The following is a 14,930-nucleotide window of genomic DNA, read 5'->3' on the forward strand; positions in this document are numbered from 1 at the left end:
TATTCCACAATTCACGATTTTTTATTACATTAAGCAACGTATTTACAGTCAGTGGTGTTTGTTGACTTTGGAGATTCGCTCACTTAAACGATTCGCCATGGTAGATGATTCCCAATAGTACAGGACCATATACAGTATAATAGACATTCTACACCGTGAAGTGGCAAGCCTGGAAATACCGCAGCTCTCGAGAAATCAATTTCATTGTGCGAATTCTCAGTGCTCCGAGCTGGGACCACTGCTGCTTCTGATCTACATCAACGCTCTCCCTTGCAAGCCCCTGTCTTTTTTGCGGACGATGTGGAATCCTGCAGTTCCAATGCCAGTACCCTCCAAATGGATGTAAACGCTGCAAACCAGTGGTCGTTGGACTGACACCTTTCTCTGAATGACAAAAAAGTGCGTCCATACGTCGTTTGGAGGAGACTCAGCGAATGCCTTTTTCATGCATGGTGTGGAAGGACAACAAACATCATGAGGATAGATGTCTGAAAGGATTTGGGGATCTGGGTCTTCCCAAACTTGCCCTTCTCACTGCACCAAAAAGCATTCGCCATTTTCCGGGTGATTCTGCGCACCTTTTTCCGTATTACTCGCATGGACTTCCAAATACTCTACGGGGCCCACGCCAGAGCGCTCCTTGAATACACCAACCAAGTTGATTGCTCAGGACGCACAAAAGACATCACTCCATTGAGCGTGTCAAGCAAACCGCTACGAAAATGGTTGCCGGCCTCGAATCCGTGGACTGCGAAACGCGTCCCGCGATGCTTGATCTCTCCGAGGGGACCTATTTCTTTCTTATGTCCTGTTTGAACAAAGCGTGGCCAACAGGTTTTTCACCGCTGACCCAGCAAACACCCGGCGGGCCATGGTAAGAAGTTCAAGCGTAGAGTGCACGCAATTATTAGGCATAATTTTCGGTTAGTAGCTGCGTGGAATGACCTTCCTCCGGCGCCTGTCCACGCTCCTTCTATAACCCAGTTCAAAGCACTGTTAGGTTTATTTATACGATTCCTCGAGCTGGCAAGCAAACTGCTCCGAGCCGAGAACATAAAAAGCAATGCTACGCCCTTTTTATTTGTGTCTTTCAGATGAACGACAACCACTGAACAAACCCGGCCCGGGAGACTTGGGTCGAAGCCTCGATTCTGTGTATCAATCCGTGAATCCGTGAATGCTGCGCGTCTTATTAGCCACACAATGCTCTTAGCTGCAAAACATTTATGAGTGGAGTAAAACATTTTGCACCAAATGTGGCATTTTGTTGCGTATGTACTCAAACTAAAAACCATCCTAATATACCACCATATTTTTGCAGCTCACCAAATTTCATTGTCCAGGGTAGCAATCATACCTCTGGCGGAAAACTATAGTGGAATAAGTTCTGGGCATCGCTGAGATCCCGGAATGCCTAAAAGGAGCCTAAACGTTTGGACAGGTACTCCGAACTCAGTTGCCTGATTGCTTTAGTGCATCGGGGACACATCATAGCTTTCGAACTTTCAATTCCATTGTGCGGATACTCAAAACCTCATGACCTTTTCCGGGTGTACAGTAAACCCTTTGAGCACGTGAGGCTCTGTGAGAGTTTGGACCAATCAGCGTTCTGTGTTGACGTTCTCAGTCATTCTTGACTTGTAACCGGCCGCCGTCCGGGCTCCGCTTTCTGCACTGGCTGGTCATGTGGTCCGCCTGCAAGACCCTACGCGGAATAGTTTTCGATGTGTTTTGTAACGGTCGTGAGGTTAGGATTTTGGAATTAGAGGCAGCCTTTGAACGCCACAAAAACTTGCTGCTTTCTCCATTGCGAACAGAGGTTCGGTCTCGTTGCACGGCTGTAACCATTTACATTTTCGTAGGGCAGGAATACAATCCACAGGGAAGCGGTTAAAAAGGCAGTCAGCGATCCTATCGCACTCCCAGATATTCAGCAGCGCGTGGTTCTTTCCCAGGATTTCGTTGACGAAGTTTTAATTTTGAGCGATTTGTTTGAGACTGATGAGCTTATAATTGTTGAACTACTTTTGACAGGTTAGTTTTGTACTTTCATGGTATACTCTGTTCACATAGCCGAAAGCCATCTTCCGTCTTGCCCTCACCTTTCACGTGGACATCTTGCTGTTTCGCTGTTTTACGACGCACGCCTCTCTACTGTGGATGCTCTACGAACGCTTATACAAGCGAGAGACGGACGTAATTGGTCCCCTTCATTGTCCCCGGAAGCTTCACAATTGGCTGAAAAGCTCACATCTGACCTCTGGAAAACCGGTCTTCTCAGCAATATTCTCCGTAAGTCTTGGGAGTTTACTACGTTTTTCGTTAAAACGATGCCCCAACCAATCGGTGGCCCATGGGTAGCCAAACAGTATTCAGTATTCGCTGATTGAAAGGGAGAAAGGAGTCATACGAACAACTTCATTTCATGCCATTTCGGCCTCCGATGTTCACACGTCAGAATGCCGTGTTTCCGTCACGTGTTGGTCTAGTTTGCTTTCTAATTTTCGCTCACACTCCGCTCTCGTCACCCTACTCGGTAGGGAGTTCCAAAAGTTGGCGACATGCCAAGATAGCCGACACAGCCCAGTCGCTCTTGTTTTTAATTGCATACTGCACAACGACACCCTCTTCTGGAATCATCCATGCGAAAAGAAGCGTAGTCCTCGGAGTGTTGAGGTTATCGCTGGTTCTTCCGCGAGACTATGACAGATTCAGAGCATGCAGGTAATCTTTATATAGGATATACCTAGTCTCTACCGGTCTATTTGCTATCAATTGCACTGAGGCTCCCCTATGGTCTATCTCTGGCCAAGAACGTAGCGAGAACGTGAATAAAGCATGGCAAAATATGGCAGGAGCTATGCTAGCGGCGTTCAGTGCTGTCTGTCCGACTTCTCCGATGAAGTCAAATGGCCACTGGATATCCTCGAGATCGCTAGTCCTGAATGATGCCAGGAAATCCGTACCACTAGACAACAAGTACGACGGCGCATGAAAACCCCTCAAACGTCAAATAGGGAAGAGCCTAAGGAAAGACCTAGAACTCTGGCGAATATCGAAAGCTGGGGAAATGGAGAAGGCTTTTGCCACCGGAAACAGCCATGCCGTATACCAACTGATGCAATCAACCAGCCTTAGGAAATCAACGGTTAGTGAAACGATAAGTGAAAAGCCGGTCCACTAATCCACTCGCGAAAACAACCGAAAAGATGATCCGAACACATCGGAAAACAGTTTAGCCGGCCTGCGACACCGCCTTTGGAAATAGTGCGTATGGTGCGTAGATAATGCAACTCTTGACCCTCAAGGCGCGGCATACCAACTCCCGTGGACGTGTGAAGGCCTACGGGAAGCTCTCGCTTGAGTTCCACGCATCGGGTGGTGTCAGGCTAGGCTGTCCTCTTTCACCTTCCGTCTTCAGCTTTGTCATCGATACGATTATGGTGGACTTGCTACCAGTCTCTAATGCCTGTGGGATCAAACCGCTCCCGGGACACGTACTTACAGCTATCGGGTTCGCAGATAACATAGATCTGCTTGAATCCAACGCCACCGTACTCCAAACAACATTGAATAACCCAAATAATTCTATTTCGTTTTGATTTGTGCTTCACACTTGCAAAGTATAAAGCGCTGCTGCAGGACTGGTAGGCTCGAACCCCAGTCTCGTGTTTGCGGATTGAGGTAGTCAGAAAATTCATCTATTTGGGCAGCTCTATCAGTCCCGTGGGTCTCGCGGAAGATGATATATCCATCCGGATTGGTAAGGCCAAAGCAGCCTCCGTGAATCTGCATCACCTGTGGCGTAGGCGTGTCAGCTTACCCGCCAAGGATGGACTCTACCATCCTGCGGTGCGCCTCATATTTTTATGGTGGTCAGAAATCTGACCGCTGCGCCCAGAGGGCTTTAAAAGGCTTTCAGTGTTATGACAATGGGTTTCTTTCGAACATTGCTCGAGTCTAGTGGGAACACCAGATAAGTAAAGCTAAAGAACTTCGGAAGAAACAACTGACCCATGGTTGATTAACTGATCATACCTCATAGGTTGCGATGGCTTTGCTACGTACTCTGTATGCCAGCCGACCGAATTTCGCACAACCACTTGAAGGGTGGAAACGAGCCAGTGGAGGTCAAACAAGGACTTGGCAGTGAAGTATGAAAGCCAGTACCAGCAAACACAGCTGCTTTGGTCATTGTCGTCCCCCTGATGGGGGCCCCGAGATGGGACAAAGATGATTAGAGACATTGTCAGACGCGACTTAGTCGCGCCCTCAATGGCGCTCGTGCATCCAAGCGATTACCTTGAATTCATGGGTCCCTGTCCGAACTCCTCAACTAAAGGTCCACTGGCAACTCTGTGTTTACGCATCATTCATATCAGCTACCGCCTCCAATATGCAGCCATCTAACCACCTCAAATCATCGGTGAACGAAGCTGTGGCGGCTGTAACCACTGTACGGCGAGTAAGCGGTTTTACAGCCGATGATGATGAAACGTGGCCGAATATGTGGCGTATGGTCGCTGAAACGCCTTTCATAAAGATTTGTTAGACGACGCTGACTGCTCTGCGCATTCCCTAAGCAGAGAAACGGTCGACTTCCGTGTTGACTACTGTTTTATAAGGCAGTGAAGCATCGGTGTTGAACACTGATGTCATGCTGTCGATGATGATGATGACTACTGTTTTCAGGGGGGAGGCAGGTAGCACCACCTACATGTCTTTTGTGGACTGCTTGAAACCGAAGTGTCAGCGATAGCTTGCGGACATTCTGCTTACGGCGATGGGCTTGATTCTGGTCAGAGCGCAGCCACTTCTTGTAGCCACTCTGATTTAATCCCCTTGTATGCAACGATAGGCCGTGGTTCCGCTATACTCTAAGCGCCACCGCCGATGTGTAAGGGGCTTCGAAAGTTGCTAGGTTTCGCTTTGTAAATGATAATGGGATTGCCGCGGGCATTCCCGTGGCTGAAATGCAAACAGAATTTCTGCGGACTGCGGTTTCAAGCGTGTTTGAGGTCGTAACCCAGGCAGTCTGGATAGAAACTGACAACAATAACTCTATTGGCACTGATTAGCAGGCGTTTATTATGGCGTCCCCAACCAGACGGAGTGGGGATCACGCGGTCTCCATCCTGGAAGGGGCCTAGCACCACCAGCCCTGCTCTTCCATTTTCCGGCAACCGAAGTTGTAGTAGATGGAACCAACTTATAATTGGTTGTACATTACCCTTGTAAGTCGAAGTTGATAAATTGACTGACTGACTCGCCTCATTGACAGCGACATCGCCGTGAACCCATTCCTAATGGCCGACAGATCCTCTCGCTGTCCACTGCCTTTAGGTTAACTCGGTCACCACGACCGTAAACACCACCGAACGTAGATCTCTCGGTGAATATCGCAACCTTAGAGGTGTCGGTCTGACTTCGGTCCTAATGAGGCTTCTGGTGCCATTGATTCACCGTCTCGTGGTGACACGCCAAACTAACCGGTGAGCATCAAGCGGGATTTCGACTGGGCTGAGGCTGCATTGACCAAGTCGTCACGTTCCCTCAGCTACATCACAAGTATACGAAAGATCCACGATATTGATTTTTAAGGGCACCTTCGGTCAACATGTTTAACAGGATCTCGGGGCAATAAATTAGAAGGCCTTACCTATTAGTGCGATTAGCGGCTCTGCTGCATCAGGACCCTTGTCTTCGTTAAACATTTCTCTATAGGTGCACGTTTTCCCGTCGCTTTTAATCGATAGTAACTCCACCTGACTGACGCAACCGGTCCCCCTAATCATCTATTCTTACTTCTTGTCTATCCATCATCGATGGGTACAGAACCCTGGCACCTAGAACCAATACTTTGGTTCGCTGCATCACACAGTGGGGTTTGAAAGTTTTTGGTTCACCTTATCTGATATCATTGTTGATGTCGCATGGAAGCACTGCGGGTAGCTCATGTATCCAAGCTCCTTCAATGCAAGCTCCCTCCCCAACCTTCCCACTTAAAATTCCCTGACAACCCTGCAGTTACGCATCAATTATGTCCCCTCCCGCCTCCAATGAGCAGCTACCTATCTCACCTCCCGACATCGTCAGTGAACCAAACTGTGGCAGCTATAACAGATGTAACGACAAGTACGCGGTTCTTTCAGCTGATAATGATGATGATGAGGTAAGTGCTAACGGCGTTTAGTTACGTCCACAGTAAAAGAGGTGCTCATTTATTGTTGTGCCTTAGTTGTGTCATGATTCTTCGGTAACATCTCTTATTTTGTTTCAGACTCTTTACAGACTTTCAGTGTGCTCAGTGAATACACTCATCTAGAGGCAGCACAGGCTTTTGGTCCACCCAAGCACCGCAGCGACATCTTCATTTTGTTGAACTCTATCGAGAACGGTCTTGCTGAATGTCTGTTGCTTTGGTCTTGTCAGACTGCTTTCAATTTGGATGAATTCAAGTTGGTCTTGGATTATCTGATGCGTCCAAGCTCTAAGCAACCACAGAGGGAGGAAGAACAAAAGCCTCCGTCCACAATAAGTGACCAGCTGTCCGGAACTTTGTCACGTGCACACGCTCATGTGCTCATGTCACTTCTATATTCTCTGGATTCTTCTCCAATCTTCGAGGGTTTTGTAGATCAGCTTGATGAGATCTCCACCATGGGTAAGTTAATGAATGTGCGATCTCTGTTCTGTTTAGGGTGTTCCGAGTATGTATTCAGAATTCCCCACTCTGGTTGTCATGTTGCAGTTCTCCTTGTCACTTGTTTTTCGCCGCACCAAATTTTTTATCTATGCTTTAATACTATCCTCACAGATGTGACACATCCGCTCTTCTCGGATCGACTGTTTGCTTCTGGTATCACTCAATGTCTGGACATACAAAAAGACCGACTGGACAAACAGAGAGCAGACGACTGGTCCGATCAGCTGGATACATTAGGTCTTCTTCGTCTGGCTTGGTCAATTACGTTACGACGTACGTCACATTTACGCACGGAGTTAGCACGCCGCGGTCACGACACATTAACCAGATCTCCTACAGCTAGTCCTACGAACCCGCCAGAAGACACCGGACGAGCTAGCTTTTCGAACGATTTCGGTGTTGAGGAAGATGAAGAAACCCAGGTTTCCTTGGCCTTAGATTCCGGCGCTCTGGAGTTCATGCGGAAAAGGCTACTTGCTGTGTCTGGTTTTGAACGAGAGGTTTGTGAACTTTTTGTTTGCTTATGCAGGTAGTTTGCTTTCTAGCCTCAAAACACAGGTGCATTTACCAGAGGAGGCTTGACAAACTACATATGTTACGTACTCCGTTTCTTTTTGACCATCATGGTTAGCCTGTAGGTTTATGTAATGAAGTTGTAACTTCACCGACCTTTGATTTCTGAACGCGCGTTCTTGTCCGCGTCACCAATGTGCTTAAAGACATCGCATAGATATGGCGATATAGATATATGTATATATATATCCTCGGAAGCTCTTTGGGCTGCACTTTTGAAGTATGTATGCGCGCAACCGCAGTAAACATCAACCAGCGTGAAGGGAAATACATTTGAGAGTTGTTATACTGGCTCACCAGAAAATAATAGAGTCGCGTTACACCAGCCTCATTGTCATCCGTCACATCGTTAATAGAATGTGATGGTTCTTGTATTTGATACCTGTGAAAAGCGAGTGAAAATCAGGGCTCTTGGCGTACTTTTTGGCTCCGCCGATTGTATTTTCTATGACCGACTGTCATTCGCTCACCGCTGGCGGAGGAATTGTTGAGTTGAGTTCTACACAAAGTGCATCGTGATTAGATGCGTGGGTTCGTTAGTGGATATCCGAAAACCTTGAAACCTGTGTGTAATTCAAAGTTACTATAGGACATAAAGGGTAAGCAGTTCGTAGACAATAGTAGTAATAACAATAGTATTAATAATAATAATGGATAATCGTTCAGCCCCAATACCCCTTCGGTGCTTAGCTTCCATGCCACCCGAAGGAAGACGATGTCTGAAATACTGTCAGGTCGCAGTCAAGCTGCTTAGGTTGGGCTCCAACCTTGGTCAGTAAGTTCGCGCCCTGACCACAGCTATCTCACGTCCATATGGATAGCTTCCAGTAGTGCAAAGGAAACCATGATCTTCAAAGCGATCTCATGCAGTGGCTTTCTTTAGTCTCTCTCTCGCTGCATATATATATGCCCACAGGATCCTCGACAGTTCTCCACAAGTGACGTCTTCGATAGTTTGTTGGGGCGTATGCAGAGACGACAAACGTGTTTTGGGTTTTTAGCACCTTAGTGTCGGAGAAAGGGTCGCTAACAAAGAACACAACAACTTTATTGTGAGCAAGCGAGTGCAAAATTACGAGGGACATCGTGGTATTAAAGCGCACTTTTGGTCTTGAATGCAGTTTGTCCTATCAGCGTTGGGTGAACGCTCACCATCGTCGACGGTTTCGTCTGTGACATGCCCGAACACTCATCGTCATTGGGCATTGCTAGATAGATTGACTGCTCGAGCGTCCAATCTGTAATTGGCTTTTATGTCGGATGCTTGACGGCTTCCCTACTGCTATTTTGGTGGAATTTGACCTAGTAGGTTAAAGCGCACTTTTGGTCTTGAATGCAGTTTGTCCTATCAGCGTTGGGTGAACGCTCACCATCGTCGACGGTTTCGTCTGTGACATGCCCGAACACTCATCGTCATTGGGCATTGCTAGATAGATTGACTGCTCGAGCGTCCAATCTGTAATTGGCTTTTATGTCGGATGCTTGACGGCTTCCCTACTGCTATTTTGGTGGAATTTGAGGGTCCTAGTAGGTTTTGGGCATGCTGGGATTATTTTCAGGAATCTGACCTTTTTAGAAGGTTTTAGATTCATCAGTTGCTAATTTAGGTAGATCTGGCCAGTTTGACTACACAGTCCGTTGTTTTTGGAAGTCCAATCAAGGAGAGTGCTTTCAGCTTCGCACTCGGCGCAATGCCCACACCACTGAGATTATCGGGAGCCGCTTCTGGATCACTTAACACACAGTGAGTAAACTGCAGTAGGACCTTGTCTGCGTGTTCCGGAGACATTGCTTGAAGATTTTTAGGGAGGAAAAGCTGTGAGTAAGGGTGATCTGTTGATCTACCTGGCAAAGTATACGGACAATAAACGCCTTTACTTGGTTTCCATAATGCGTGTTTATTTTATTTTTTGGGTAGTGGACTAGAATTCGACGCTGGATTTATGGTGCTACACACAAACGGGGTTGTATTGGCATGGGTCATAATCATGGTTGGAGCTGACAAATTAGGGAGACTAGACATAGCTCTTACGCTATGGACAGATATTAGTCCACCATTGCCTATGCCGTAAGATGGAGTTTTGGATTACTCTCTTAGAGCCTTTGACTCAAACAATTGACTCAGCAAGCAATTTTACCCACAGGACGACGCGTGCTAGGCATTTTTTGGAGGACCCTGCCCAGAGCCAATGACTTGACGCCCTGATCCACTTGGTTGTCACAGGCTTGTCTAGCTTAAGAGTGCTGGCTGCGAACAACAAGTGTCTTCATCCATATTGAATAACTCGCCGGTGGCCTCTCGCCCTTCGGCCATTGAATCTACATTCCGTAGTCACATTTTGATTGACTGGCTCCTTCAGTGGCGTCTTTTCAGATGGAGGTTCCACTCATCGGGTGACTTTTCTTCTGAGCTGCATATAGATTGTTCGTCGTGTGAAAAGATTTGATAATTTTTTACCGGTTATATCATCTGTTAAGTGAGGCCAACTGTTTTTAGGAGGAACATTGAATGAGTGTGCGATTCGAACTTCGGAAGTTGGGCATACTGGTTGCCATGTTCTGTTCCTAGATCAAGCTAAGTTTCCGTTCTAAGGAAACCTATGATTGAACCATTGCGCAACCCGTATACGGTTCTCAGTTGATAAGTTTTATCGGAGGTTTACTTAGCTTTTGGTGTGCCACTTTTGCTTCCAGCCACTGTGGGTCTACCGTCTGCACAGTCTCATTACTGACCTGCTGGTGTATATGCCTGCGCGTGTAAAGGAGATCCGTCTTCGTGATGAGGACCTACTTCGCCGCACCGGGTTTGACCCATCCTCCAACGGTTCTGGATTTGCAAACTTCCTACTACTCATCGCTGAGTTATATGATCACCCGGGATCGAAACTACACGCTCGTTTAGCACTGGAATATTGGTGGCCAGCCGGCGAACTGGGCACGCCAACTGGCGAAACATCTTCCAGTGCACGGGATTTGCTACTCTCTGGGGGACTAATATCTCGTTCCCAATCGAAACTCCACGCCGTTGCTGCCCGAAGAACCGAATCTGAAGGTGCCAGACAAGTAGGTCTACTTTGTTTTCCGGGGGCATTTCTATGTGCACACTTTTTTTTACAAAAGTGCATACATACGTTTATGTATACATGCATCTTATGTATAATTCGTATCTTAGAGCAATCCTTAACTGTTCTTGAGTGCTCCTTATGTTTCACCCTACAGAGTTCAGTTCACTGCTATCCCTTGGCTGAGACGCGTTTACTAAATCAAATGAGAGAAAGCAGGTATCGGAACCCGGAACCCGATTGTTGGTCCATTGGTTATCAGCCTAGGCTGGTGGGCTAACGTCCGAATCCGAACCAATACTAGCGGAATCATGAGTCTACTTCGGCCGACTGCCTGTGAGATTAACTTTGGAACCCGACAGTCTTAACGACAACGTTGTCTCACCGTTCACTTCAGTTCCTGCGGTCTAGCATTTGGCATCTGGTTGTGTATAGGCCAGGGGGTAGCCTTAAACAAAAGCTGGGTAACCATTTACCGGAAAAGCTCCATGCTCACGCGTACTTTTGACTCTCCCATTGGGATGACCGGAATACAAGCTGCTTATCGGATAACGACCTAATTACTGGGATGTCTGAACAATTATGGAAGCTGAAGGCCTAACTGTCATTATGGTAAAACCGCGCACTATCGCGGAGATATAGTTGGCCTCAAAGATCCGAATACCTTGTCCGCACTACCAATCCATCATGGATCCTGGGACTAACTGTCTACCAATGCCTTCACTGCAATGGGTCGGGTGATAACTCTGTTGAACACAGAGTTGTATTTGACCTCATGCCAGTCGCCACAGAAGCCTTCATCTCATAGACCCATGTGCCTCTGAGAATAACAACACCACGATTTTAGGGAATGCTATATTTCAATACCTCAGTCTTTCCAGGGTGGGCCTCAACTTTGCGCACATAAAGGACGTATTTTTTCCAAATGGCTGCAAGCCATCGTAAATCATGTAGCCGGGTGCGGTATTCTGTTTACCGCAGTGGACTGGAATGTCCGCATCTGAGCATTCAACGTGCCAGGTTGCCCAAGCCTAGACAGGAAAATTTGGGAAGCAGAGGTCGGGTTCGAATCACGGACCTTCCGGTCAGCAGATTCGTACTCTAACTACTGAGCCATCTCCTCGCCGTGTTTGCTTGCTAACTCGTTAAAGTATTACTATGACACATTGTAACCGGATATCCACTATGAGTTTACGTTTCACGTGACATTTTCTTGCCCCACTCATGAAGGCCTCCTTATTCCGATTTGTACGGTCGGTCGGTGATTTCGTAACAACCTCCAGCCTGTTCATCCCCTACGTACGTATGCTCCATGGTATCGTGGGGTCTCGCAGTTCAGCCAGTTTCTGTTTCACTTTGCTGCGCGCCAATGCTACGAACCCAGGTGAGCGCTCTCTTTATGATGCTTTTTATAACATTGTCGAATATAGTTAGGGCTGTCTGAATAAGGGCGAATTAACCAGAATTGGTACATAGTTTTCGAGGTAGCAGTTGGATGCAGGTGTTTAAGGTCAGGGACAGACTTTTTCGTCAATCCGTTTGTCATAGTTTCGCACCTTTCATAGTCTGTCGACAGATCCCCCGTTGCCTGCAACGGTTTTACCAGATGAGATATAACCGCCTTTGTTACTGTTCTTTGAAATTCACCTACTTGGCATATGAATTGCATATCTTTTCCCTTGATTGTAAGGTCCGTTTAGGCGTAAAGTTGCGGGTTTGAAGCTCTATATTTCTCTTTTTCTCATACTCAGGGAGAGCTGCGTCTCTCACTTCATGGGACCATTATTTTTCAAGCTTTCGTCAATATCTGAGTCATATGAAACAACCGAGTTTACAGCAAACCAATGCACTTCAAGCCGGACATCCACAAGCACAAATTTATCCTCACCTCTACGGACCTCCTGGCTCGACGGTCTCGAGTCGCCGCCCAACTGGGTTGGACTCTGTAATGGATCAGATGAGCTCGGCTGCCTCTACGTCCGCTTATATTGGTGCGAACGTTTCTCACACCACCACACGTGCCATTAAACCGGAGGAACAAGTTGCCCTCCAGACTGTTCTCCGTCTGATTTCCAGAATAGCCCGTCTAGTAAGCTTTCGTTCCATAGTGCCATTTTCTTTCACTGTGTTCTTGGACCGCCGTTTACCAGCTATTGTCACGCCACTTATCCATTCACAAATCTGACTATTGTTTCTTACATGATAGCAGTATTTTCTCTTCGATAAGTATCGTGCGAACTGACAGAAAAACACATATCTACTCTTTCATTTCGCTTACGACCATAGGATCCGGTGTCTCGTTCGCTTTTCGCTGCAACCGCAATTTGGCAGGTCGTGCCTACTTGCTTAGGACTTCTGACTTGCCCTGTTCCACTGGTGCTCAAAGCCGATCTCATCCATTTATTGACGGCCCTGTCGGGAAATGTATCTGTAGCCGCCTTGGTTTGGCACCATGTGACTGCTGCGGAGGTGAGTGACCATTAAGTTGCTTTGTAGGTATACTTTTCCTAGATTTTGTGGATTGGTGCGCAGCTAACAGTGGATGTAAAATACGTTTGTTTGTTTCGACCAGGTCTAGGTGCGAATCTGTTGCTGACTTCTCCGTTACTCCTGTTCTCATTTATCTCACGAATTGTCTTATATGTGGCTTTGTGCTTCCCTATGAGATAGATTAGCTCTAGGCCTAGTAATAACAATACCACTACTGCTAATAATAATCGCTCAGCTGTAACACTTTCGGTGCCCAGCTGTCTTGTCACTCGATAGAAGCACGAGAGGTGACGTACTGTCAGGTTTCTCAAATCTAGACAGGAGCAGTCGGGAAACCGGATTTTGGCTCAAACCACGGACCCTCTCGCCAGTAAGCTAGTGCCTTAACCACCTAGCTGTCTCGAGCCTTCAGGTTGAGCGTTACTTTTTGTTTCTTCACCGCAGCTTCCCGAATCATTCTCCATAATATAGACTAAAGAGATCAATGCGCCACTTAGTGAGTGAATAAATGACTGTTTTATTCGCAATGCACTACTCGTAAGGTTGTTGAAAATTCGTCGACATCCCACGACCGGTTTCGCCCTTCTTGGGGCTCATCAAGTAGGCGCAGTCCCCGGCCGCAGTCTAACTTTTGGGTGGCTTTTTGTCACACTAAGTGGGCATGCTCTCAACTTGTGGAACCAGTCGGTATTCTTTCTGTTTACCGGGATAATTGCAAGTCCAAGGTTGCCTAGTACATTTCTTTCATCCAAACGCTTTCACCTTTTATTGACTGCTCAGATTCATCCGATCGCCCAAGAACGTGCAGGATCTCATGGACCAGTTAGCTGCTTGCATGTAAGTATCCCTTTTCCTCCATTTTTGCCTCATCGATTTCGGTTTCGTTCACTTTTGAAACGTATTCTCATTGATCGATTCTACGGTCACTTTAGCAGACCTTTGGAAAACGCAATCGCTGAAGCACAAATTCTTCAACTAGATTTCATGGGTCAAATCTATCCGAAATTCCTCGGTGGCTGTCGTCTATGTTTGGATAAACTAACCTTCGTAATTCCTCTCGGATGAATGGAATGTGCCTTTCGAAACGCGTGATTACTCGGTTAATTCTTAACTCCTTAATTGCTACTGTAACGGAAACGCTTAATTGTAATGCTAATGTCTCCTTTCGACAGACCGAAATAGACGAAGTTGAGCCACGTGCCGAAGAGTACCCGATCACGCGTGCGTTCCTGTCTTTGATAACGGTCTTGGCATCTCATATATCCGGACCGTTCCCCTCAGTAACGGAGCCCCGAGATACCTCACATTCCACACCACAGGATGAAGGCGCTCGTGAGCAAGGACAAACCTTGGTCAACGTAATCTCCTTCTTGGTCAATACGGTCTTCCTCAAACATGCCATGCGAGCCTACCGAGATCCAAACGAACGGGTATGTGGCAATTTAAAAAATACACTTGAGTACAGCTTCCAGTTTCTTGGATAATGACGTATTCAAATACTAACTGACAATCCCTACTTTCTTGTTGGTCCCTATGGAAGCGTACCATTCGTTACTAGATCGCGTAGCATGCCTGGGGATGAGTTTGTGACTGCACTTGCTTAGTAATATTGTGCTAATACTTTCCTTAGATTTACCGAAAGCAGATGAAGTTCCTCGTGATTTTCGTTTTAAAAACGAAAGTAGCCTCCACCGGGCTCCGCACGCGGCTCAGGGGAATTCACATTAGGTATTACTTGTATACGTGGGCTCATCGATGTAGTTTCCATGTGACAGGCAGACCTGGAAACGGATGGCAGCTCACCATGTCAGTCGTACGAGAAAGTGTGAGACCGAGCACCACCTATTTTCCCTGTTCGAGCAGCGGAACTGAGACGTCTTCAGGTGTTCAACAATCGTTGTCTCAGAACCGTAGCTCGTGTGAGTTGGTGTCGGCGAATCCGCAATGAGACAGTTAGAAAGCGCGTTTTCGGTTGTGTAACGGGTACTTCCATTGAAGAATGTGTCCAGCACCAGAAGCTGCGTTGGTTGGGACATGTGTTGCTTAAGCCGAACCATCGTTTGCCGAAGAGAGTGCTGTTTTCCACGCCCAACTCAGAG

General features: G+C 47.0%; 2 protein-coding genes across 2 annotated transcripts in view; one reads left to right on the forward strand and one right to left on the reverse strand.

Moving 5' to 3' along the window:
- Positions 1 to 722: 722 nt before the first annotated feature.
- T265_07599 (hypothetical protein) overlaps positions 723 to 14,930 on the forward strand; it is a gene marked incomplete at both ends in the record, with an annotated part of 53,402 nt that continues 39,194 nt past the window's right edge. Inside the window, 10 exons of the mRNA XM_009173163.1 lie at positions 723 to 874; positions 6,028 to 6,172; positions 6,292 to 6,664; positions 6,818 to 7,206; positions 9,974 to 10,342; positions 11,572 to 11,725; positions 12,093 to 12,430; positions 12,628 to 12,810; positions 13,612 to 13,668; positions 14,004 to 14,261. Coding sequence (XP_009171427.1) covers positions 723 to 874; positions 6,028 to 6,172; positions 6,292 to 6,664; positions 6,818 to 7,206; positions 9,974 to 10,342; positions 11,572 to 11,725; positions 12,093 to 12,430; positions 12,628 to 12,810; positions 13,612 to 13,668; positions 14,004 to 14,261 — 2,418 coding nt within the window. The remainder of the gene's footprint in view (positions 875 to 6,027; positions 6,173 to 6,291; positions 6,665 to 6,817; positions 7,207 to 9,973; positions 10,343 to 11,571; positions 11,726 to 12,092; positions 12,431 to 12,627; positions 12,811 to 13,611; positions 13,669 to 14,003; positions 14,262 to 14,930) is intronic.
- Positions 10,150 to 14,930, reverse strand: part of T265_07597 (hypothetical protein) — a gene marked incomplete at both ends in the record, with an annotated part of 19,887 nt that continues 15,106 nt past the window's right edge. Inside the window, one exon of the mRNA XM_009173161.1 lies at positions 10,150 to 10,325. Coding sequence (XP_009171425.1) covers positions 10,150 to 10,325 — 176 coding nt within the window. The remainder of the gene's footprint in view (positions 10,326 to 14,930) is intronic.

Source organism: Opisthorchis viverrini (genome assembly GCF_000715545.1).
Source record: "Opisthorchis viverrini unplaced genomic scaffold opera_v5_176, whole genome shotgun sequence".
In the NCBI taxonomy this organism is placed as follows: Eukaryota; Metazoa; Platyhelminthes; class Trematoda; order Opisthorchiida; family Opisthorchiidae; genus Opisthorchis; species Opisthorchis viverrini.